This window comes from Budorcas taxicolor, chromosome 3 (assembly GCF_023091745.1).
Source record: "Budorcas taxicolor isolate Tak-1 chromosome 3, Takin1.1, whole genome shotgun sequence".
NCBI classification, from domain to species: domain Eukaryota; kingdom Metazoa; phylum Chordata; class Mammalia; order Artiodactyla; family Bovidae; genus Budorcas; species Budorcas taxicolor.
In genome coordinates this window covers 104,117,912-104,145,577 of record NC_068912.1, presented here as the reverse complement: position 1 = coordinate 104,145,577, position 27,666 = coordinate 104,117,912, and the positions used below count along the sequence as shown (strand labels likewise).

The 27,666-nt window shown below is 37.7% G+C and overlaps 1 protein-coding gene across 2 annotated transcripts in view; it reads right to left on the bottom strand.

Annotated features, from left to right (window-relative positions):
- FOXJ3 (forkhead box J3) overlaps nt 1–27,666 on the bottom strand; it is a 149,231-nt gene that overhangs the window by 14,351 nt on the left and 107,214 nt on the right. The window contains exons 6-11 of one of the 2 annotated variants that reach the window (XM_052637053.1): nt 24,034–24,135; nt 8,103–8,231; nt 4,624–4,798; nt 2,090–2,515; nt 780–881; nt 234–425 (exon numbers count right to left, since the gene is read on the bottom strand). In XM_052637053.1, the coding sequence (XP_052493013.1) occupies nt 234–425; nt 780–881; nt 2,090–2,515; nt 4,624–4,798; nt 8,103–8,231; nt 24,034–24,135 (1,126 nt within the window). The remainder of the gene's footprint in view (nt 1–233; nt 426–779; nt 882–2,089; nt 2,516–4,623; nt 4,799–8,102; nt 8,232–24,033; nt 24,136–27,666) is intronic. The other variant, XM_052637054.1, reaches the window with a different exon arrangement.

Genomic DNA, 27,666 nt, shown 5'->3' with positions numbered 1-27,666 from the left:
AAGGTTAAAGACCACAAACAATAAAATAATCAAGTAAATCACGACATAAAAACATAGTTTCTTTTATCTTCCTTTGTCTAAGATAGACCTTAAATAAATTACTTGATTTCATTTATTTCTTAGAAATAAAAAGATATAAATGGATCACTTCTATCATTAACAACATATCAAGCTGCCCTAAACAGTTGCTGAATGAGAAAAAGAGAAAATCAAGAAGGAAACTAAAGCCATACCTGTTCCAATGTGTTGGGAAGCTTTTGCTGGATGCATGGCACCATGACAGACATTCTGCTGGACATTACTCTGTGAGTGGATAAGGCCAGTTTGGGTAAAGAACTGATTAAGGGAAGAACAGAGATCAGCAAATTGAACCTGATCTAAAGACCAGTTCTTGAGATCTGCCTGTCTCATACTCTCCATCAAACCTATGAAGAAAACATTAAAAATACTGTTAGCATGGTCCTGCAAACATTGCAAAAAAACCAGCAACCTTTTTCCAGCCCTCAAAACTTTCACTGGTAATCTTTTGCTTATGACATTTTCTAAATTATTCCAAGACTGATTCTTATTTCCCTCAGATCTCTTGTCTGTGACCACCTACTACATCAACTGGCCAGAAGACTTCATTAAGAATTTTACAAAGTGTTGTTTTTAAGCATATTACCAACTGTAAAAGAAACACTATATAAGGACACGCTTATTTCAAAGAAACTTACAGTGTACTCAAAAATACACGGTCATGTGTATTTGGTTATAAGGAAGAAGGAACTGATACTCACCTTGGAACTGTGAGAGGTCTACATCTGACCAGTTAACACTGCTGGCAATTCGACAGCTTTCTTTGAGCATATCAAGTGTTGCATACCAATCACTTGAAACACCTATAAAAATAATACTGACAATATTATACATCTTGGATAGCAAAAGTTTGAGCTAGCCTTATTCCTGGTATTGGATGATCCCAATCCAGTTTTACAAATGGACTCAAACCCACTATATCTTGTGTTGGGGCAATTTGTTCTGTGAGACAGGAAGGAAAGGTATTATTTACAAATAAATGAAATTGAACCTAGAGGTGACATAACAAGGCCACTGTGATGTATCTAAGAATTGAACCCAGTTGTATTCTGCAAAATTCCAAGAGGCCCCATTCACCTTGCAGAAGTCCGTGGCACCCTTTGGAGTTCTGCAATGCGAGACTGCCTGGTCTGTGAGCAATGTCAGTTAAGCATCCCACCAGAAACCATCAAGACCTATCTTATGAGCAGCAGACTTAAAAAAAAAAAAAATTAAGGGTATGAATCTATCATTATAAATGAAACACTTGGCAGGAATATGCAAAGAAAGAAAGCGTAGGAACATTCACCAAATACATAAACACAAAGTACTAGACCTCCCTAGTGGCTCAGGGAGTAAAGAATCTGCCTGGAATCCAAGAGACCAGGATTTGATCCCTGGGTTGGGAACATCCCCTGGAGAAGGGAATGGCTACTGACTCCAGTATTCTTGCCTGGAGAATTCCACAGACAGAGGAACCTGGCAGGCTACGGTCCACAGCATCGCACAGTCGGACACGACTGACTAAGCACACATGCCAGACTAGGCATTTTAAACTTGTATTCCCAATACGATCCTCATAACAGCACTGTGTACCAGTGTTGTTTTATTTTTATAGATAAAAAAATAACAAGACTAAAAGAGTTACTGCACCTAATATCTAAGAGTCATAATGAGGATTGAAATGCAGGTCTTTCAGACACAAATCTATACTCTTTCTTCTATACCACACTGAATCACAATAGATTGCAGACAGACTGTGCATTACATTCTTCTTTAAAATGCTCATTTTCCAGAAGGACGAAGAGTTTAAAACCAAAACCTGCAAGGGTTGCTGAGTTTGCTTATACTAATAAATTGTAATCAAGACAATAATCCAGGTTAATCTATGGATTAAACGATTTACAATTATAGGACTACAGCAAGGAAACATAAAAGAAGACAGATGAGAATACGGACAGAAAATATATATAAGCCCCAGATAAGAGATTGGAATTCACAGCCAAACACAAGTCAGAAGACAAAAACTTACCAGAATTACAGGATACCTGTTGTGGGGGTGGAGGCGCCTGATGTGTCAACGTCTGATGCGTCTGATGCTGGTGGTTCGGATGGTGCTGTATGTGTTGGTGTGGAGAGGGGTGTTGGGGGTGAGGGGACTGGAGCTGGTTGTGTTGCTGTGGGTGTGGTGCTGGGTGCTGGGGACGCTGTGGATGCTGCGGTAAACCATGCGGTCGATGGGACGGATGTGGAGACGGCTGTGTGTGCATCTGGGGATGTGACAGTGAGACCTGTGCAACCGAATTACTGCCCGTGGTGTTGAGGCCACTGCCATGACTGTTGGTCAGGCTGCTTTGGTTGCTGTGTGGGTGAGAGCTCACTGTACTGCTGGGAGAGTGCTGATAGGAACAAGAAGTGTGGGACTGCTGGGAAGATTCAGAAGGGATGTTCATCAAACCTGAGAACAGAGAAAGCAAGATCTGATGGTCAGATTTCAGTTGTATTTTATGACAAACGTTTGCAAAATTATTTACAGAGCAAAAGTATACGCTGTCAGGAAGCAATTCTGGTTCAGTTTAACAGTGCTGATGTAATATCCACCATACCCTGGGCTCTGGGGTTACCGAGAAGAAACATCATCCTCTGTCCTCAACAGCTCATGGTCAAGGGGAAGAGATAAACACTTGAAGAGATTATGTCCAACATTGTAAGTACTAAAGCAAAAGTAATCAGAAGGAATATAGAATCTCTTCTTCTTCCCTGTTCTACCTAGTAAGGGGCATCGAAATACAAAGAAGCCCTCCTTGAAAAGGTAATATCTGGGTTGTCTTGAAAGAAGTCCTGTGCTGTCCTCAGTCACTCAGTCACGTCCAACTCTTTACAACCCCATGGACTGCAGCACTCTAGGATCCTCCGTCCGTGGGGATTCTCCAGACAAGAATATTGGAGTGGGTTGCCATGTCCTCCTCCAGGGGATCTTCCTGACCCAGGGATCCAGATCTCCTACACTGCAGGCAGATTCTTTACTGACTGCACCACCAAGGAAGCCCCTTGAAAGATGACTAAATGTTAAGGGAAAAGAGGAAGAGGGACTGAGTCGCATTCAAGATGGTTCTCTACAGGTCTGTAGACCTTCGGCAAAAGACGAGAGTAGAAATAAAGCCCGTTGATTTCTGATCTCTTTCTCTGACTATTCCAAAAACTTTAAGTCCAATATGGCAATTTAAGGGTTAAGATTATGTATTTCTTAATGCCAGAAAAGAAGAATTAAAATCTCTGCACTACAGTTTAAACACTTGGTAACTCTGGAGAATTATTAACCTCGCCAAGTCACAATCACCTCAATTATAAATAGGAATGACAACAGTACGTGCTTCATAAGAGTTGTTGTTAGGATTACAAGCCACTAAACTGTGTCTGTCTCAAGAATGCTCCATAAAAGTAATGAAACAGAGCAGTGGCGATGGCTGGTTGTCTGTCTGTCTTGCTTAGTCTTATGGATTCTAGTCATTCTGGGCTCAAACATGAGAAACTGTTACCACCGATATTTCAAAGCCAGTATTTTTGTACTGATATCAGCAAAGCTGGATCTGCTTAGCAAAGTCTTGCATGGGGTTTTTTATTTTGGTACTTACAGAGAAAAAAATTTTAATATAAAATCTGAGAAAACAGGTGACTCTTACTTTAACCAGAAAACTAACTTCCTATACAAACTACTGATACTCACCAATATATGTAATATTTACGTATAACATTAACTTTGATAATATTTGTCAGCGATATGTATTAAAATGTAAAGGAAGGGATTTTTGTCTATTTTGTCTACTGCTGTGAACAGGTATACTCTCTGACCTGGAATATAGTTAACCAAACAAAGCAATGCTTTGATGTCTGGGTTCCCGACAATTTCTGACTAGTGTTCCATGGGCGAATAACAATGAGACATCTTGATTCTATCATATGACTCTGGTTAAAATTAAACCAGCAGCTGACAGGACAGTAATACATAAATGCACCTGAGAAACCCCAACAAAAATGCAATGATCTAGTATTTGGTTGAAATATAATACTGCATCTCAACCAGTATCTCTTTTAGCGTTAAATCTGATTTAAGTATATTGTACAAAATAATGACCACCAACCATGATGTTTACTTGTAAGTGTCATACATGAAATTGCAGATTTGGTGCTACCATACTCTTAATAGCTATCTCTTTGATAACAGCAGTCAGGACAGAAAAGCAAGGCACATCTACTCTTGTGATGCCACATTTACCACTCAAAACACTTCACATGCTAGACATCACTAACTAATCATGACAGGCCTTCCCATATGCCATAAATGCAGTGTCAGAATTCTTTATCACAGTGCTCCAGGATACCAGTAGTAATCAAATGAGGTAGGCACGCATGACGAGATTTCTTATATATACACACTATAGTAAAGGCATTCAGTCCTTATCATGATGGTAATATTCTAAGATTAAAGAAATATAACAGTGTAATCTGAAAGTAATTCTTTAAAAAATTTCAAAAAAATATTAACAAAAAAGTATTAAAACTCACCTTGTTGACTAAGTGACTGCTCAAAAACTGACTTATAAAGGCTCCGAAATGAGGCACTGAGATCTTCAAAATTATATTCTGAGAAAAGTAACTGTTTGTCTCGTTCTGGAAGGTTGTACTGTGGCTGCTGTTGAGGCGTTAATGACTGAGAAACTGGTTCTGGGTGATTTGTCACCTAACAGTAAAAGAAAAAACCTACTAATTTAGTAGCTTTATATCAGAATTGGTTTGTTACACACAATATGTAACTAAAAATACTAGAACTGAAAATAGAATCCAAAGGAATTAACTTCCCTGTCTTTGACTTTCCTATCGTCTACTGAGTTGCATACACATAAAGGGCACACCATAAATTGTTAATCTGTCTCTTAAAGAATCACAGAAATCTAATCCAATCTCCACATTTCACAGGAGGAGTTAAGTATTCAAAGGAGTTAAAGGAGCTTCCCAAGGTCATAATAAGTGTTAAGTCAAGCCTGGACCCCTTCCAGTTTCTGTGAAATTTTCACCAATTTCCACAGAAGCAATCTCATCTCAAACACACTATACTCTGAAACTAACATTTCTCATTTATTCAATTAACCTTTAAGTACTTATATACTGTGAGTATTGCTGAGTCAGGTTGTATGACACTGCCCAAAGAAACAAGGAACTTCAATTCATCTAACTCTTCATTTGTAGGTAAATGTTTCTTTTTTAAATGAAACTTATGGGAAATGAGAAGTGAAGGATAAAAGAAAAAGGAGATGCTGAGAAAAACAGAACAGGGCCTTGAGCTCTGAAAGGGAAAAAGAGTACCATGAACACTAAAGTAAGAATTATCTCTGAAAATAGTACAACTAGAAATAAAATTAATGAAACATGATCAGCAATCTCTCTTAAAGATTATATCAAGCAGTGACAAACTACCATATGTTTCAGTTTTTTGCAAAATTAAATAAGACATGAGCAGTGACTATAAGTGGGCTTCCCTGGTGGCTCAGATGGTAAAGAATCTGCCTGCAATGCAGGAGACCTGGGTTTGATCCCTGGGTCAGGAAGATCCCCTGGAGAATGGAATGGCAATCCACTCCAGTGTTCTTGCCTGGAGAATCCCATGGACTGAGGAGCCTGGTGGGCTATATACTGTCCACAAGGTTGCAAAGAGTCAGATACAACTGAGTAACTTTCATTTTCAGTGATCGTAAGTTTATGGAGCCTTTCAAAATGATACTCACAAGGAGTCTACAATAACCTGAAAAAATATGAATTTTGTGTAGGGCAATGGCTTCACCAACTGGCACTCTGGTGACGTTAAATGTTGTCTCCACACAGGCCACGTAAGCAAGTCTCAATGGCAGAATGACCTAAGCCTTTGAAAATCCTGTGATTACCCTAGAACAAGGTATGATGAGTGGCCTTACAAGGAGCAAATTATTATCTGGTATTTTTCATCCATTTTCCTACTTGAAGGAAAATAGTTCATCTCTGTAACTTGCAGGCATCTGTCAAGAGATGGTTTCTCATCTGCCTCCTTGTTCCCAGATGGGGCGGGGTAGGGGGCAAGCAGGGCAGGGGAGACTTTCTAAGGTACAGATGCAAGTTGTATAACAATTCAGGTACAGAATGGAATTTACTCCTCCACAACAGGCACCCATCGCTTGTAGTTTCTCGTCTGGTTCCTTTGGTTTAGTGTCATCCTGTGGGACCCAGGGAGCTGACACCATAGTGATCGGGCTTATACAGTATGCATAAGTAACAAAACTGTCACAGTGCATTAGTCTTACTGTGTCCTTAAAGGCTCAATCTATGGCTACGTGATAAGCCCAACTACAAGTTCACACTGTACTGTTGCTTTAGGAGCTCTTGATGACTAATTATCTTATTAAATGAAGGAGAAAAAAAAAGTAGTCTATAATGTCTAGTTTTTAACAGGGGAGTTTAACCCTCTTACATGTACTGGAATAACAGACATGTCTGTTCCCACTTCTGTCACCTGTTTCTATAAAGGCTTCTTTTTCTTCTTATATTCTGTAATACTGAATTCTGTGTTCTTTGATTTCATTTCACAATTTTCTACTCTAATTATTTTAAAACAACTTAAAATTACTAAATCTTTGCTGAGTTTGCTTCAATGCTCCCAATCAATAGTCCTTTTCTATCATGACTTCATCATTACTGAGTGATTTAATTCACCACCCAATCAGCTAAATATGTAATTTTTTTTCTGGAAGGGTGCAGGAAAACAAGGGTAGGATGCTTTCCAAACTCTGTATTAAAGAATGAATGTCTTTTTTTGACTTCACAACTGAATGAAAATTTGGTGGGCATAATATTTATAATTCCAAATCTATTCCCTCAACACTCTGTATAAAAGTGTTCCATTATCTTCTGGCATTTAGTATTATGGAAGAAAAGTATGAGTTGTGTTTCTCTGAATACACCTTATTTCTTTTGCTAGACTATCTATGATTACTTCTGAAATTTAAACATTTGTCATGATGTGTCTAGATAGTTTTTTCCATTTTCTTTTCTTAGAGCTCATTAACCCTTTTATTCTTTATTTCTTTTGAAAACTGCTCTGTACCAACTATTTGGGGACACCTATAATTTGCAGTTCTTCATACCTATTATATTCTTTTACATAATTGTTATTCTTTTATCTGTTTTTTTTCTGCATTTTTGAAAAATATTTTTCCCCCCAGAGCACTGTTAATGGTTTTCAGTCATCTTTTTTCCTACATTCAATGTGAACTGTAAAAGTTTTTGTTTCCCTCTTGTTATTTTTAAAATTCAGGTCTCCTCTGTCCCTTTTACCTTTTCCCTGTATAGGCTATTATCTATTTACTCATCTTGGAACAGAGTGATTTGATGAGATCAAATTTGTACCATGAACAGTGTGGCTGGTATGTGATTCTCCTGGGTTCCCTTCTGTCTACTGGGGAAGATAGTTGCAAGATGACTTGAAAAGAAGTATCAGATAACAAGGGTCAGCATAGGAACAAGAAGACTCACACAGGTCCCTTTATAGCATACCTTTAGTTTTCTAGACCCAATCTAAAAATACAAGACTGGTAAGCAACTGGGTACCAGGTCATCCTAACTTTTGGGGTTTGTAGAATGCTGTTCTCAGATCCACTTCTGGGAAACAAGGTGATATACATATCCTCTAAGCTCTTTTAACCAAGGGCTATAAAATACCATCAAACACAGCTTTAGAAAAGTAAAATGAAAACTCTTTTCCTATTCTAATTGTTTTTCACTTGGACATGTAACAGATTAAGTAGACCAAAATATATAACATAGTATAACAATATGTTTGTATCTAACTTGCTATAAAGTATAATAAAAATCTGTTTTACTTATCTAAGTTAATGATCATTAACTAACCAATGAGAAATATTCATATTCACTTTTTATTTGCATTATCAATTACATTTTGTTCAGTTTTAAGCACTAAATGAGTACTCAACAAAGGAGTTAACTTCACCAAGACTTACCGGTGTATAACTATGCACACTTCCAACACTGTTCAAATTCACGGATGCCAAACTCTGATCTGAGAGACTGTTGTTAAGGCTACTGCGTGGGCTATCACTACCATCCTGATCAGTGTTGTACAATGTTACCTACAATGAAAAGAACAGCAACATTTGAATGAGCAATTCCCAATATAAAAATTACATTTTAAACAACTCTACAAAAATACCATTAACTGGGACTACAGAAGGAAGGCAAAATATTACTGGTCTTTCCTTTGGTGTTTACCTACCCCCAGATCTGTGCTCTATACTCACTAATTCCATGTTCAACACAAAATACTTTCAAACTGAAGGATATATCCCATCTAGAGGTACATAAATTCAACTTTCTAAATGGTATAATTCGTTCATCAACATTTAATAAGGGGATTATAATAGATTTTTACTGTTAAATATTTCTATAATGCATAAACTTATTTTTACTCAAGCTTTAAGCAAAATTGCTCTTTCCTTCTTTCAAAATCTTAGGCATCAAAAAAAGAATACAAAAACCAGAATTTAGGCATCATGGTGTCTATAATATTGAAAACCAGAAACTTAAACATCCAACGTATTTGCACAATCAATAAATATGTGATCTGATTTTAAAATAATATGCTAACATGTACATTAGACATGAAAGAACTATGTATCAAACTGTTACCGATGGTTAACTGGTAGGCAGCTGGGTATCCCTTAAGACTTTCATCACTGACAGTATATATTTTTACAATGCTTAAGTCTGTATATAATATGTATTATCATTTTTAATTAGAAACAAGAACAAAAAGGTATTTTAAAAGAGGAAATTAGCTCAACTATCCTTTAAAGTTCTATTCATCTGCTACTACTTTCCTTCTCTATGCTCCTGCTTTCGTGGGAACAATTACTCCTGCCCTGGCAGGCAGTAACTCCAGTGCCACCTAGGAAGCCCTCATTTGATTTTATGGTCTAATTAATTCTTGTTAAATGAAAACATATATATATATATATTTATTTATTTGGCTGCGCAGGGTCTTAGCTGCAGTATGTAGGATCTTCAAGCTTTAACATGGCATGTGGTACCTAGTTCCCTGATCACGGACCAAATCTGGGCCCCCAGCATTGGGAGTTCAGAGTCTTAGCCACTGGACCACCAGGGAAGTCCCCAAACGTTTCTCCAACAGGAGACTGTTAGCAACTTGAGTTCCCCCCAAAATAATCCTAAGCAGTGTAATGCTTTCTACTCAGTATACAAATGATAATACTTGCTGAATTTAATGACCAATTGATCTATCACCACTCTTCAGTCTGTACTAAAAATGGGGTCAAGCCCAATGCTCATCTGTCACAAGTCGAAAGTGAAGGTCGTTCAGTCATGTCCGACTCTTTGTGACCCCATGGATTGTAACCTGCCAGGTTCCTCTGTCCCTGGAATTCAGGCAAGAATAAAAAAAAAAGAATACTGGAATGGGTAGCTGTTTCCTTCTCCACGGGATCTTTCCAACCCAGGGATTGAACCCAGGTCTCCCACAATGCAGGGGGATTCTTTACCTTATGAGCCACCAGGGAAGCCCAAGAAAACTTAAGTGGCTAGCCTATCCCTTCTCCAGGGGATCTTCCCGACGCAGAGATTGAACTGGGGTCTGCTGCATTGCAGGTGGATTTCTTACCAGCTGAGCTACCAGGGAAGAGAGACATATATGCCTCTATACTTCAGGTAAAACCAAACTGTCTCACCTTCACATCAGCTAGGAATAATTATGTGTCTACGAACTAATGAAAGTGAATAAGGGAAAATGAGAGGAAATAAAACTATGGCAAAGATTTTTCTGGTATTTCCAGTATAAATTTCATTTTTTTAAAAAATCAACCTTATAGGCTCTTAAACAATAAAATATCAACAAATTACAACCATCCTATCTACAGTCATTCTGTTGGCTGCTCATTCTCTCCTGTCCATGCTGTTACCTATTACTCAAGCCAGAAATACTCCCCATCATCTCAGACAAATCCTCACAACTAAGGATGGTAACACTGTTACTAAAATGTAACACAGAGTAAATGTACAAATTATAGTTTGTTAATTTAAAAATGGGCATATTCATGGAATCATACTCATGCAATCAACAGCAGTTCTCAAACTCTGATCTTAGAAGCCGTTTACAGTCTTAAAAATTAAGCAGTCAAGAAGTTTTTTGATATATTTATCAATAACTGGCATATCAGAAATTAACAATTTTAAGTATTTATTAATCTAAAGATAACAATCACAAACTCAACTATGTAACATAAAAAGATTTTCTCTCAATAAATAAGTAAAATTAGAAGGGTGTCACTGTTTTATATTTTTGTAAATCTCAAACCCTGGCTTAAAGGGAGAACAGCTAGATCCTCATATCTGCTTCTATGTTCCATTTGTTGCAATACGTTGTTCAGGTGGAAGGATAGGAAGAAAACCCGGCATCACACACCCACACACACACACACATATGGAAAAGGGAAGAATATTTTAATAGCTTTTTCAGACAACTGTAGTCTTTTTGATATGACACAAAAATATGACAAGTGGCAATTTTTAAAAGATTAGTTGCAATAGAGAATCTGAAACCACATGAATTAACTATCAAACTCTTCTGCATTATAATCCAATTTCCACTTTGTATTCTGAATGCATCATTTATGATTTTATAACACTATACATTGATCATTTGAAAAATACTGTTCACGAAGCTTTGCAGATCTTTCAAATACTGACGTATTTCATTACACAAAATCAAAACATCACACTTCTTAACATCACCAATAATCTCATTGTGACGCTATCAGAAAAGATTTCACAGAAAAGACTGTGAAGCTATCAGACTCACTGCAGTGGATATAAGTCTTCCCAACTTACGTGTTTTGCTTAAAAGCTCAAATTTTACCACTGGCAAAAGATACTGTTAATTCTTTTCCTTGAAGTGAGAGGCTTATTCATTTTCAAAATATCTGCCAAGTACTCGAATCTGAATAATAGCGCCAGTTGGTCTTTCAAGTAAAATCACACCTCCATGAAGAGAGCAGCTAGTTCAACACAAACGCTCTTCCCTGAGGCCACCACACTGTGTTTCATGAATACTTCTCATCCCACTGCACTCTTAAAAAGATACGTACTCAAAGGTCACAATTCAATAAAATTATTTTTCCTGCATCACCAAGGATATTCTGAGGTAAAACGTTATGTCCCCCCCCCACAATCTGAAGGGCGTGTGGCTGTGAAGAATACAGTGAGTACTAGCAGTCAGTACTGCCTTGACCTGCGCTAATGTTTACCTGTATTGCTTCTGCTACATCCATGAAAACACAAAAACAAAGAAAAAGGCAAATAATATTTTAGTGTTATCATGGAATGCCACAAACAGTACTGGTTAGTCAGGTGTCCACAGATCACAGAACCACTGACACAGAGCATACTGGCCCACCGAAAGGCCTGCTCATAAACTCCCCCAATCATCATTCATCAGCCAGTCATCCACATCATCTCCTGTTACGGGTAACCTTAATACAGACAGCTACCATTAATGATTAGGTTCATACAATGTATATAGCCTTTTCTACCCTTTCGCAGCATAAAGGATTACATAAGCTCTGTTTCGTACTGCATTAGTATCAGCTCTTAATCTTTATTACTTCATTCCATTTTTTAAAATTTGGGGTTTTTTTCCACACAATTGAGAACTTTATATGAAGGTCTCTGATCTATCCGAAATTGATTTTTGTGAACGAAAAATCTCACTTTACTACTGATTCAGCATCATTTGTTGAAAGACATCACTGAACTTTGTTCCACAAGTCTGTCTGTTCTTATGCCAATGTTACACTTTCAATTATTATAGCTTTTACTCTTGATATCTGGAAGTATAAATCCTCTAACTTTTACCTTTATCTTCAATATTTTCTTCAATTACTGTTTCCCATCTGGAGTCTCATTTATATTTCGAAATTAGCTATTCATTTTCTACTAACTTCCTTTACCTAAAAAAAGCATTGTGGAATTTTGACTGGGCTATTAAATCTACTGACTTCTTTACAATAATCTTTACGAAAACTACATATCTACTAATTCATACCCTTTATTCTCTTAGGAATTCTTTACAGTTTTTTTGTGTAGAATTAATCTTGCATTCAATCCTAGCTATCTGAGATATTGTGGGCTTGGTTTCAGACCACTGCAATAAAGACAGTATCAAAATAAAGTGAGTCACACAATTTTTTTGGCTTCCTAGTGCATAAAAAAGTCATGTTTATACTGTATTAATTCTATGAAGTGTGTTAACAGCATTATGTCTAAAAGAACAATGTACATACCTTAATTTTAAAGTACTTTATTAGCTTAAAAGAAAAAACTAACCATCAGCTGACAACACAGTTTTGCCAGAAAACTTCAATTTGTAAAAAGTGCAGTGTCTGGGTAGGGTAATACAGCAAAGCACAATAAAACAAGGTATCTCTATACTTGATGTTTTTGAGTGCTAATGTAAGCATTATCTTCTAAATTTTGTTTTCTGTCTATGGCTAACACGAAGAAATACAAATGACTTCCAAAACCCAACATGGATCTAATATTGACACCTTTGTAAATTCATTTTTTAATTCTAAGAGTTTATCTATAGATTCTTTTGAGTTTTCCGTATGAACAATCATGTCACCTGTGAGTGACAGCTTTACTTCTGACTTCCCAAATTTTAAACTTTTTCTCTTTTCATAACTAATTTCTCCTCTCCTCTCCTTGCCTGAACACTATGACTGTCATATATTTTACTTTTATGTGTTACAAATCCACAATCTGTTTTTGGAATTTTTGCTTTACACAGTTATATCTTAAACAGATTGACTCCGGGTCATAACTTCAGTTAATACTCTCCCATCTAGCTTATTATTCAACTCAAAAATAATTTTTATCCCTAAACATAAATTTTATCCCTAAAGATTTTGATTTGGGTTTTTAAAATGTCTTCCATGTGTCTATACACATATTCAACCTGAACTTCCATAAAATATACTTATAATAACAGTTCCCCTAACTCCTGGCCTCAGGCTTTATTGAGATATAACTGACATATGACATTATTTAAGTTTAAGGTGTAGTTTGATATATTTTACAAAATCACTACCATCACAACATGAGCTAATACCTCCATCACCTCACAGGATCATCATTCCTTTTAATGGCAAGAACATTTAAGATCTGATTTCCCAGAAACTTTTCTGTATATAACAGTGCTGTATTATCATGTATGTAATCACAAAGCTATATATTAGATTTCTAAAACTTAATCATCTTACAACAAAAAAAACTCCCTGTGACCATATCCCCATTTCTCCCCACCCCCTAGGCCCACAGTAACCACCATTCTATTCTGTTTTTCTGAGTTTGGCCTTTCAAGACTCCACATGTAAGTAATATCATCATATAGTATTTGTCTTTCTCTACCCGACTTATTTCACTAAGCCATAAGCCATCAAGGTCCACCCATTTTGTCACCAATAGCAGGGTTTGTCTCATGGCTGAGCATTATTCCATTATAAACTGCGTACCACCTTTCCTTTATCCATTCATCTGCTGATGGACACTCAGGTTACTCCGTATCTTGGCTCAGGTAACTGTTCTAACATTCTCTCCCACCAGTTCTATCACGTGTGTCCTTTCTGGGTCAGTTCTGACTGACTGATAATTCTCATTATGGACTGGTTTCTACTGCTTCTTTGACGGCCTGGTAACTTTTTATCGGAATGCTGGACTACTGTGAATTTACATTATTAAGTGCTATATTTTTATATTCCTATTAATGTTCTTGGGCTTTATTCTGGGACACAGTTAAATTATCTGACAACAGGAATGAAATATGGTTACATGCTGTATCATGGATGAACTCTGAAAATGTATTTAGTGAAAGAAGTTGGACATAAAGGTCATATATTCTGCAATTCCACTTATATGAAAGGTCCAGTTTTAGAAAATATATTAATGGTTACCAGGGGATGAAGGAGATGGGGAATGAATGATAACGGGAATGGAATTTTCTTTTGGGAGTAATGAAAATGTTCTGAAACTAGATGATAATTAATGGTTGTACAACCTTATGGATATACCAAAAACCACTGACTGTAAACTTTAAAAGGGTGAATTTGTGGGCTTTGAATTGTATTTGGAAAAAAAATTAATTTGAAAAAGGTTATTACTTTAAAACAGTTTGAGCCTTCTGGGTTTTTCTTTTCAAGTGTATGCTGCTGCTGCTGCTCAGTCACTTCAGTCGTGTCTGACTCTGTGCGACCCCATAGACGGCAGCCCACCAGGCTCCCCCGTCTCTGGGATTCTCCAGGCAAGAACACTGGAGTGGGTTGCCATTTCCTTCTCCAATGTGTGAAAGTGAAGTCACTCAGTTGTGTTCAACTCTTAGCGACCCCATGGACTGCAGCCCACCAGGCTTCTCCGTCCATCGGATTTTCCAGGCAAGAGTACTGGAGTGGGGTGCCATCGCCTTCTCCCTTTAAAGTATATAAGTAGGACCAGATCAGTATTTTAAACTAAGGCCAATTTTGTCCACTACGAGGGCAAGACTGAATTACAAAGCATCTCCTGTGGTGGGAATAGGAATTACTTCTGGGCCTATGAATCTCAATAACTGCCAACACCAATACTTTCAGGTGGTTCTTTCCTCAGTCTCAATAATTACCTTCCAATACCCAGCTGATAGGGCTTCCCTGGTGGCTCAGACAGTAAAGTGTATGCCTGCAATGCGGGAGACCCGAGAGACCCAAGTTCAATCCCTGGGTTGGGAAGATCCCCTGGAGAAGGAAATGGCAACCCACTCCAGTACTCTTGCCTGGAAAATTTCCGTGGACTGTGGAGCCTGGTAGGCTACAGTCCGGAAGACTCAAGAGGAACCCTCTATCTAACTCTGTAATTCCTTCTCTGTGCAGCTCTCTCATCTCTGACATGCCGCCCTGTGAACTCTAGCCACCAAGTTCTCCTGACTCTACCCCCTCAACTCAGGGAGACCTGTGTGTCCTGCAAACTTTCTCCAGGCAGTAATCTAGTACACCACAGGACTCACTTTGTTCACCATTTCTCAGGGGATAACTGTCCTTATGGCCCAATCTCTTGAAAACCATTGTTTCATATACATTGTCTGTATTTTCAGTTGTCTGAAGTAACAAATTAAGTCTAGACCCTGCTCTTCCACCTTGGCTAGAAACAAATTATCTACTTTATTAACCTCTTATAAAGAACTGAATTTCTGTTTGCTGACTCAGGCTTCAGTACACATGCTTTCTATTTCACTGACTTCTATTTTTATGTCCTCCTCCGAATTTATTTTGCTCTTCTTTTTCTAGATGCTTAAACTGTTAATATTCCATCTTTATTGCATTCTACTACATGCGATTGAAGCTAATATTTCGTATTCTACAGGCTTTGATATTTCATATTTCTGTTTTTCATCAATCCAACTACTTTCTAATTTCTGTAATGACTCTTCCTTGATCCATGGGTTGTGTAACTATATTGCTTATTTTGCAAACTTTGGGTGATTTTCTCATTACGTCCTTGCTATTTCTACCTTTAACTCCACTGCATTTGAAAATACTCACCATATGTTGTTGGTTTCTGAAATTTGCTGAGAATCACTTTAATGCTCTAGCACAAGTCAGTATAACATGATCAATTCTAATTATTCCATGCATACATTAAAAAAAAGTCTATTCTACAACTGTTGGATAAGACAATGTATATATCAGTTGAGTCAAATTTCCTAATTTTGTAGTTCAATTCCTTTAAATATCTTGAATAGGATTTGTCTGATTTTTGTGTTTTGGTATTGATCTGCTGTTTTATGATTTCTAGAGACATGTTATGGAGAAGGAAATCGCAACCCACTCCAATACTCTTGCCTGGAAAATCCCATGTATGGAGAAGCCTGGTGGGCTGCAGTCCATGGGATCACTAAGAGTCAGACACGACTGAGCAACTTCACTTTCACTTTTCACTTTTATGCATTGGAGAAGGAAATGACAACCCACTCCAGTATTCTTGCCTGGAAAATCCTAAGGACAGAGGAGCTTGGTGGGCTGCCATCTATAGGGTCGTACAGAATTGTACACAACTGAAGCAACTAAGCAGCAGCAGCAGAGACATGTTAAAACCTACCTCACTGGTCAAAGATCTGTCCATTTCTTCTTTTAGTCCTGCCAGGTTTTGAGGCTGTTACTGCCCCTACTGCTGCTAAGTCGCTTCAGTCGTATCCGACTCTGTGCGACCCCATAGATGGCAGCCCACCAAGCTCCCCCGTTCCTGGGATTCTCCAGGCAAGAACACTGGAGTGGGTTGCCATTTCCTTCTCCAATGCATGAAAGTGAAAAGTGAAAGTGAAGTTGCTCAGTCGTGTCCGACTCTCAGCGACCTCATGGACTGCAGCCTACCAGGCTCCTCCGCCCATAGGATTTTCCAGGCAAGAGTACTGGAGTGGGGTGCCATCGCCTTCTCCAGAGGCTGTTAATAAGCATATGCAAATTTAGCAGTGTTACAGAAGGGAAAGGCTACCCACTCCAGTGTTCTGGCCTGGAGAATTCCATGGACTGTGTAGCCCATGGGGTCGCAAAGAGTCAGACACGACTAAGCGACTTTTACTTACTTCACTTACAGGTAATTACTGAAATGGTCCTTTTCCAAATATAAATCTTTGTTTTTAGTGATGTGCCTTCTTTCTTTTATAATCTTTTCTTATCTTTTATAAGCAGAACATAGTTTGAGTGTTGTATTTCCATCCAGTCTGACAATCTTGAGCATTTTTTAAAAATTGAAGTTATTTAATTTTCAATGTTATATTAGTTTCTGGTGTGCAGCAAAGTGATTCAGTTATACACACACACATATATGCTTTTTCACATTCTTTTCCACTATACTATTGGGTATTGAATATAGTTCCCTGAGCTTTACAGTAAGATCTTGTTATTTATTTATTTTATACATAGTAGTGTATATCTGCTAATCCAAAACTTTTGTTTTATCCCTTCCCCACTCTCTTTTCACTTTGGTAACCATAACTTTGTTTTTCACATCTGTCAGTTTGTTTCAAATATGTTCATTTATGCCATATCTTAGACTCCACATCTAAGTGATATCAGGATACTTGTCTAGAACTTTCTGACTTACTTCACTTGGCATGATAACTTCTAGGTCCACCCATGTTGCTGCAAATGGCATTATTTCATTCTTTTTTTACAACTGAGTAGTATTTCACTCACAGAGAAGGCAATGGCAGCCCACTCCAGTACTCTTGCCTGGAAAATCCCATGGATGGAAGAGCCTGGTAGGCTGCAGTCCATGGGGTCGCTAAGAGTCGGACACGACTGAGCGACTTCACTTTCACTTTTCACTTTTATGCATTGGAGAAGGAAATGGCAACCCACTCCAGTGTTCTTGCCTGGAGAATCCCAGGGACGGGGGAGCCTGGTGGGCTGCCGTCTATGGGGTCGCACAGAGTCAGACATGACTGAAGTGACTTAGCAGTATTTCACTGTATGTACCACATCTTCTTTATCCATTCCTCTGTCAATGGACATTTAGGTTGCTTCCAGGTTTTGGCTATTGTAAACAGTCAAGTAACGAACACTGGGGTGCATGTATCCTTTTGAATCACATTTTTATCCAGATATATGCCTAGGAGTGGGATTGCAGGGTCACATGGTAGCTCTATTTTCAGTTTTTAAGGAACCTCCATACTGTTCTCCATAGTAGCGATACAAATTTACATTCCCACCATCAGTGTACAAGGGTCCCTTCTCTCTACCCTTCTCCAGCAATTACTGTTTGTTAAATTTTGATGATAGCCATTCTGGGTGATGTGAAGTGATATCTCATTGTAGTTCTGATTCACATTTCTCTAGTAATTAGCAACGCTGAACATCTTTTCATGTGCCTAATGTCCATCTGTATGCCTTCTTTGGAGAAATGTCTATTTAGGTCTTCTGTCCATTTTTTGAGTGGGTTGTTTTGATGCTGTTGAGTGTCATGAGCTCTTTGTAAATTCTGGAGACTAATCCCTTATCTGTCACATCATTTGCAAATATTTTCTCCCAATCTGTGGGTTGTCTTTACGGTTTAATTATTGTTTGCTGTGCAAAAGCTCCTGAGTGTAAGTAGTTCCCATTTGTTTCCTTTTGTTTTTATTTCCATTATACTGGAAGATGGAATGAAAAAGATATTGCTGCGATTTATGTCAGAGAGTGTTCTGCCTATGTTTTCCTCTAATTTTACAGCATCCAGTCTTATAAATAGGTTTTTAATCCATTTTGAGCTTATGTTTCTGTATGGAGTTAAAGAATGATCTAATTTCATTGTTTTACATATAGCTGTCCAGTTTTCCCAGCACCATTTGTTTGTTGTATAGTCTTGCCTCCTCTGTCATAGATTAATTGACCACAGGTGCAAAGGTTTATTTCTGGGTTTTCTATCCTATTCCATTGATCTATACTTCTGTTTTTGTCCCAATACAATATTATTTTGATTAGTTAACTTTGTAGTATAATCTGAGTATAATCTGAGTCAGGGAGCTTGATTCCTCCAGTTCCATTTTTTCTTTCTCAAGATAGAGCATGCGTCCTTTAATTTCATGGCTGCAGTCACCATCTGCAGTGATTTTGGAGCTCCCCAAAATACAATCTGTAGCTGCTTCCACTTTCCCCCCATCTATTTGCCATGAAGTGATGGAACTAGATGCCATGATCTTAGTTTCTTTATTGTTGAGTTTCAAGTGAGCTTTTTCACTCTCCTCTCTCACTCTCATCAAGAGGCTCTTCAGTTCCTCTCCACTTTCTGTCATTACTCAAGAGACTATCTTTTCTCAATTGTGTATTCTTGTGTCCTTAGTCAAGATTAATTGACTACAGTGGGCGGATTTATTTCTGGGCTCTGTATTCTGTTCCATTGATCCATATGTATGTTTTTCTGTCAATATCATGCTGTTTTGATTACAACAGCTTTGCAGTATTGTCTGAAGTCTGGGAAGGTTATGCGTCTAGCTTTGTTCTTTTTCCTCAGGTTTACTATGGCGATTCTGTTTTTTTTTTTATGGTTCCACATAAATTTTAGGATTATTCTAGTTCTGTGAAAAACATCATAGGTAATTTTATAGGGATCCCATTAACTGTTTAGACTGCTTTGAATAGTATAGCGATTTTAAAAATATAGTGCATATACCAATCCATTCTTGTGACCCTGAGATGAATCCGACTTGATCATAGTATCATCCTCAGTCGCTTAGTAATGTCCAACTCTTTCACAATCAGGGACTGTAACTCACCAGACGTCTCTTTCCATGGGATTATCCTGGCAAGAATATTGGAGTGGGTTGCTATTTCCTTCTCTAGGGGATCTTCCCAACCCAGATAAAAACCCATGTCTCCTGTGGCTCCTGCATTGGCAAGCAGATTCTGAGCCAACTAAGAAATTTTATGTATTCTTCGATTTGGCTTGCTAATATTTTGTTGAAAATTTTTGCATCTATATGAATCAAAGATATTATCCTGTAATTTTCTTTTTTGTTACTGTCTATGTCTGGTTTTGGTATCACAGTTATAACAGCTTCATAGAATGACTTTGGAAGAGTTCCCCCTTTTCAATCTTTTGGAAGAGTTTGAGAAGGACTGGTATAAATTCTTGGTATGGTTGCTAGATTTCTTCAGTGAAGCCATCTGGTCCTAGACTGTCTGCAGTGATTTCTGTTTTCTGTTTTTTTTGTTTTTTGTTTTTTTTTTTCAGATTCTATTTCACTTCTGGTGTATTATGTTATTTCTTCTTGATTCAGTTTTGGTAGGCTGTATTTTTCTAGAAACTTGTCCATTTCTTAGTTCAAAGTATTCTCTTATGGTTTTTTGTAATTTTGCAGTTATCAGTTATTACTTCTCTTTCATTTCTTACTTCATTTGGGTCCTCTCTTCTGCTTGGTGAGCCTGGCCAGAAGTTTGTTAATATTGTTTTTACCCTTTCACAGAACCAGCTCTTGGTTTTGATTTTTCCCTACTTTTTAAAAATCTCTGTTTCTCCTTCCTTTCCTCTGCTGCCTTTAGGCTTTGTGTACTCTCTCTCATTCTTGCAGGTGGCAGGTTGCTTGCGCCCCCTTGTTTCTCCGAGGAGGCCGGCATCACTCTGAACCACCCCCCTAGGAGCTGCCGTGCTGCACCCCATACATTGTGCATGCTGTCTGCCATTTGTCTCAGGCGTTTCTAAATTTCTCTGATTTCATTGTGGATGCATTGGTTGTTTAGCCGCCATATAATCTTTTTTTTTTTTTCTTTTCTTATTCCTCTTTCTATAGTTGATTTCTAGTTTCATGCTGTTGTGGTCAGAAAAGATTCTTTGCCTTTTAAATGGAATATTCAATGCATTTACATTTAACATTATTTCCTAATGCAAATAGATTTAAATACTATTTATTTTCCTGTGTTCCCATTTCCTCTCTGTTCATTTTTTTCTCCTCTCTTGGCTATTTTGGATTAATCAAGGATTTATTATTTTTCCTTACTTGGTAATATTCTTTTACTATTCTTGTAGTAAGCTAGAGCAGTGGTTTATAAGGTAAGGAACCTGAACCAATAAAAGACCAATACCTGAGAACTTAAAAGAAATGCAGTTTTTCAGATCTCAATCCAGACTAAGAGAACCAGAAATTCTCAGAGTAGGGCCCAGGAATCTGAGTTTTTAACAAGCCTTCCTAGTTATTCTGATATATACTGAAGTATTAAGAATCAGTACCCTCTATTTTGCTACATGTCTTTGAGTTAGTACTTTTACTACTTGCCACACAATGTGAAGACATTAAGTAAATGTATTTCCTATCTTACCCTAGTACTGTCACGTACTTTTTAACTTCTGCAAGTATTTTAGACTCCAAATCATTGTGTTATACAACAGCACTGCTATTGTTTTAATCACTCAATACATATTTATATTTACTGACATACATATTCTTTTGGTTTTCTTCATTCTTTTCTGCAAAAGACAATTTTCCTTCTATGTGAAAAATTAACCTCCTTTAATTTTTTAAATATGGGTGAACTAGTAACATTCTTTAACATTTTGTTTCTGTAAAAGACTATTTTTTAACCCTTTTTCATAGAAATTCTAATTTGAGAATTCTGGGTTAGCAGGTATTTCCTTTCAGCACTACAAAAATTTCATTCTGGTGGTGCCTTTCATCATTTCTATTCAGAATTCAGTAAAGTTGCCTGTTATTTTCCTGATTTTAAGGTTTTTTTTTAATTCTTATTTTTTGTAGTTTTGATTTTTATTTGCCTAATAGTGATTTCTTTTATTTGGTCTTTCCTGAGCTTCTCAGGACTTCTTGAATCTGTACTGTGTTATCTTTTATCAGTCTTAAAAAATTAAAACACTGTTTCTTCTCTATTCCCTTTTTCTTCTCCTCTGGAACCCTAATGGCAAGTTCGTTAGAGCTTTTTTCCCCTATATCCCATTTATCTCCTAAATTTTCTGAATTGTCCATGATTTTCCTTCATGTGTCAATCTGCACATTTTCTACTGATCTATCTTCCAGTTCACTGATTCTCTCCTCTGGTGGGTCTAATCTTCTCTTAAACCCATCCATTGAATTCTTAATTTCAGTTGTAATACTTTTTAGGTCTCTCGATTCTTCCACACAGATTCCAATTAAATTTTCTATAATTGGCCAATTTTCTTCAACATATTAGTCATAGTTATTTAAAAATCAGTATCTAGATCACTTGTGGATACTGTGATATCCTTCGTCTTTCCCCTGTCTTGGCATTTAATTATTTGGTCTTGTTTCCTGGAATGTCTGACAATTCTTTCCTGAAAACAAGACCTAACTTACGAAAACTTGAAAAAGCTGAGGATATGTTATTTTCCAGAAAAAAATTTAGTTTCCTTTTGGCAAGTAGAATATTAGCATACCACGCTATTAACAGTTTGAGACTGGTGTTATTTTTGGTTTGCTCTTACTCATAGAATATAATCTTTCTGAATTATTGATCTGAAATACTGGGGTGTTTACCATAGCTCCCTTCTGGAAGAACTACAATTTTTGTTCCCCCTTCTCTATGAGACTGCTGAATCCTGGCTAGTGCCAGCTCTACTTGATTTGTCTGTGTCCAAATCCAAGCACACACAGGTTAGTGGTCAGCAAAAGCCTTAAGTGGATACTGCTTGCTAAAAGTTGAGGTCACTTTTGAGATTCCTCAGGATAATGGTCCTTAAGCCCTGGATCTTTGGCAAGCTCAAACTTCAGCTTTTATCTCCCTGGCTCAATGACTGCTCAAGGTTGGCAGTTTTCTGTTCAGCCTCTATGCCATGCACTGAGAAGTGGGAAACGTCCCAAAGGAAAATGTGCATAGCTTATCTCAGTGTGCTATCCTTTTTACTGAGACTTTCACTTCTGAAGTCCTATCTTTTTCTCCAATGCCTCTTCCCCTCTTTTTAACTGGTAGGGGGGGGTGGGTGGGGGGGGTGGAGTAGTAATTTTATATAGATAGGGAGAAGGGTTAATCCGATACTAGCTATTCTATCATATCTGAAAGCAGAAGTCCAAAAACTCCAGCTCCTTTATTTAGTCACGAAGTCTCTGCATTACTATTTTCTAATTGTTTCCTCACAGCCACAACTTCCATGTTTAGGCCTCAGTATCTCCTACTTGGACTACTGCAAAGAACAGTACTGGATACTTCTGATTCCAGCCCACAGGTTTCACCAGAAATACTCAAGTCTAGCTGGGTACCCTTAGGGATGATTTTTAAAAGTACCGATTTCTGGGTCCTCTCCAAAAAGATCAAGTAACTGATTTGGTAGGCCTGCAATGGAATCTAGGAATTACTACCACCACCAAACAAACACACACACTAACATACTCACCCCTCTCCTAAGTGATTCTGGTGGCATCAGCCTGTATATTGTTATCTGAGAAAAATTATTACTCTTTATCTCAGCTGCCAGTTTCCTATCTAAATTAGAAATCTGACTCTGATTATAACCTGTCCTCTGTTAATCCATTAACTTTAACAAATAGAAAGCTACTACATATAGCAATTGGTATGTGCATGTGTTTGTGTTTACGTAGGTGCATAAGAGAGTAAAGAATGAGAGATAAAAAACAAAGAGCAAGTGAAAACAAGGGAAATAAGAAGAGAGGGTAAAAGCAAGATGACAGATTATGAGTACAAGTGTGGGAGATATATGTCCTCAAGGTGCCCATCATGGTCCAGTAAGGAGGAAACAAATGCACAGAACTGAGTTACTTCATGAACCTCCCACAGCCTTTATAGGGTTTTAAGATATGAGGTTAAGAAATTACCTTCATTTCAAATATCTCTTGATACAAATAGAGCTGGCACAAAGTTTTGACCCTTGTGTAAAAAATAAAAAATTGCAGTAGACTACCTCATATTATTTCTGGGTATGTACCTAGACTTGAATATCATGAAAGATGTTGACCAACATTCAAATCAACTCTAGAAGTTTGCCTGAATTATTTACCTTATTGGATTCAGCTGATGCCCTGGGATTTTGTCAATCTTTTTTTAAATCACATATTTAGAGGGGTAACCAATGATTTTGAAACAAACTGATTCAATAAAATGCTGTACTCAAAAAGTTTTGGGGACCGGAAATGTCAAGAATTTAGATTTACTATAGAGCTTCCCAATAAGTATCTTTCAATTTTCCAGAGAATTATTTATTTACTTTTAACTTATGTAAAGCTAAAAAGCATTGAGGATTCAGCTTTCAAACTGCCATGTATGGTTTGGTCAAACTGGTATCTTCTTGAACCTCAACCATAAAGAAACCTGTTGTTACTATAAAAGCAAATAAAATGTATTACTCAATGACATTTCAAAAGTGTTCAAAAAAAAGAATTACTTTGTTAGTCACAGTGTTGATTGCCAGAGTTGGAGAGGCACTTCCCGAAATAATACACTCCATTCCCAAAGAATCTGAATCTATGCTATATGGAGTTGAGGCCTAAAATACAAGAACAAAATAAATAATTATTAGCTCATAAAACCACCAAATTTAACACAATTTGAAGTTATTTCACAAAATTCTCCAACATCCAGTTTTGTATTTTGTTTCTGAAAATAAACTCCTTGCTGAATTATCTTCTACTATATTTTAATAGGCTACTACTAACCTGATATGGAGAAGGAAATGGCAACCCAATCCAGTATTCTTGCCTGGAGAATCCCATGGACAGAGGAGCCTGGTGGGCTATCGTTCATAGGGTTGCAAAAAGTCAGACACAAATGAAGTGATGCAGCACACACCCACTGACCTGATAGTCACCATGGGCTATGGAGTGAGTTTACAAATATTAGAGACAAACTTCTGTAGCTGATACCACTAATATTCCACTAATGCCAATCTCTCCCTCTTCTACCTTTTAGTAATGGATCTCTGTAGTCATTAATTCATCAGTGCCCAGCTAAAGATCACCTTTTCCAGCCTCATTTACAACTATCTGCAGCGATGGGACTAAGGTGTGACAAATGGGATTTAAGCAACAGTGATGTGTGCAACTTTTGGGTCACGTCTTTGAAAAGAATTTGCTTGTCCCCCATTCTCTTTCCCTCTCGCTGCAACCCTGGGACACAGATGTGGTGGTAGTGATCCTGTATAATTAGAAAGCTGAAGTTAATACCCTCAAAAACAATCTCAAAAAAGACAGAATGATCTCTGTTCGTTTCCAAGGCAAACATTCAACATCACAGTAATACAGGTCGATGCCTCAACCACTAACGCCGAAGAAGCTAAGTTAAATGGTTCTATGACGACCTACAAGACCTTCTAGAACTAACACCAAAAAAAGATGTCCTTTTCATCACTGGGGACTGGAATGCAAAGTAGGAAGTCAAGAGATACCTGGAGTAACAGGCAAATTTAGCCTTGGAGTACAAACTGAAGCAGAGGAAAGGCTAACAGAGTTTTGCCAAGAGAATGCATGGGTAATAGCAAATACCCTCTTTGAACAACACAAGAGAAGATGCTACACATGGACATCACCAGATGGTCAATACTGAAATCAGACTGATTATACTCTTTGCAGTCAAAGATGAAGAAGGTATACACAGTCAGCAAAAACAGGACTGGGAGCTGACTGTGGCTTAGATCATGAACTCCTTATTCCCAAATTCAGACTAAAATTGAAGAAAGTAGGAAAAACCAAAAAGCATTCAGGTTATGACCTAAATCAAATCCCTTACAATTATACAGTGGAAGTGACAAACAGATTCAAGGGATTAGATCTGACAGACGAGAGTGCCTGAAGAACTATGGATGGAGGTTCGTGATACTGTACAGGAGACAGGGATTGAGACCATCCCCAAGAAAAAGAAATGCAAAAAGGTAAAATGATTGTCTTGAGGAGACCTTACAAACATCTGAGAAAAGAAAAAAAGCTAAAGGTAAAGGAGAAAAGGAAATATATACCCATTTGAATGCGGAGTTCCAAAGAATAGAAAGGAGAGATAAGAAAGCCTTCCTCAGCGACCAATGCAAAGAAATAGAGGAAAATAACAGAATGGGAAAGACTAGAGATCTCTTCAAGAAAATTAGAGATAGCAAGGGAACATATCATGCAAAGATGGGCTCGATAAAGGACAGAAACAGTATGGACCTAACAGAAGCAGAAGATATTAAGAGATGGCAAGAATACACAGAAGAACTGTACAAAAAAGATCTTCAGGATCCAGATAACCACAATGGTGTGATCACTCACCTAGAGCCAGACATCCTGGAACATGAAGTCAAGTGAGCCTTAGAAAGCACTGCTATGAACAAAGCTAATGGAAGTGATGGAATTCCAGTTGAGCTATTTCAAATCCTGAAAGATGATACTGTGAAAATGCTGCACTCAATATGCCAGCAAATTTGGAAAACTCAGCAGTGGCCACAGGACTGGAAAAGGTCAGTTTTCATTTCAATGTTCAAACTACCACACAGTTGCACTCATCTCACACGCTAGTGAAGTAATGCTCAAAATTCTCCAGCCAGGCTTCAACGTACATGAACCATGAACTTCCAGATGTTCCAGCTGGATTCAGAAGAGGCAGAGGAACCAGAGATCAAATTGCCAACATCGGTGGAGCATCAAAAAAGCAAGAGAGTTCCAGAAAAACATCTATTTCTATGTATGCCAAAGGCTTTGACCGTGTGGATCACAACAAACTGTGGAAAATTCTTAAAGGGATGGGAATACCAGACCACCTGACCTGACTCCTATATGCAGGTCAAGAAGAAACAGAACTATACATGGAACAACAGACTGGTTCCAAATTGAGAAAGGAGTTCGTCAAGGCTGTATACTGTCACCCTGCTTATATGCAGGCTACTTCATGAGAAATGCCAGGCTGGATGAAGTACAAGCTGGAATCAAGATTGTGGGAGAAATATCAATAACCTCAGATATGCAGACGACAACAGCCTTATGGCAGAAAGTGAATAGGAAATAAAGAGTCTCTTGATGAAAGTGAAAGAGAAGAGTGAAAAAGCTGGCTAAAAACTCAACATTCAGAAAATGAAGATCATGGCATCTAGTCCCATCACTTCATGGCAAATAGATGGGGAATCAGTGGAAACAGTGAGACTTATCTTTTTTTGGCTGCAAAATCACTGCAGATGGTGACTGCAGCCATGAAATTAAAAGATGCTTACTCCTTGGAAGAAAAGCTATGACCAACCTAGGTAGCATATTAAAAAGTCAAACATTACTTTGTCAACAAAGGTCCATCTAGTCAAAGCTATGGTTTTTCCAGTAGTCATGTATGGATGTGAGAGCTGGACTATAAAGGAAGCTGAGTGCCAAAGAATTGGTCTTTTGAACTGTGGTGTTGGAGAAGATGCTTGAGAGTCCCTTGGACTGCAAGGAGATCCAACCAGTCCATCCTAAGGGAAATCAGTTCTGAATTTTCATTGGAAGGACTGATGCTGAAGCTGAAGCTCCAATACTTTGGCCACCTGATGCAAAGAGCTGATTTATTTGAAAAGATCCTGATGCTGGGAGAGCTTGAAGGCGGGAGAACAACAGAGAATGAGATGTTTGGATGGCATCACCGATTCGATCGACCTGAGTTTGAGTAAGCTCCAGGAATTGGTGATGGACAGGGAAGCTTGGTGTGCTGCGGTCCATGGGGTCACAAAGAGTCTGACAGGACTGAGCGACTGAACTGAACTGAACTGAGAAAGAAATAAAAAAGAAGTAAATGATAAAGATAAAAATAGAAATAAAAACAGAAAACCAACAGAAAAAAAAATATTTTTAAGACAAAACCCGATTCTTTGAAAAGACTCACAAAATTGACAAACCTTTAGCTATACCAATGAAGAAAAAAGAGAAAACAAATCATCAATACCAAGAATGAAGAGTTATTACTACAGACTCTATATATATTAAAGTAAGAGAATATTATGATCCACTTTACACTAACAAATATAACTACTTAGATACAAGGGACAAAATTCCTTAAGAACATAATTTACCAAAACTGGAATAAAAAG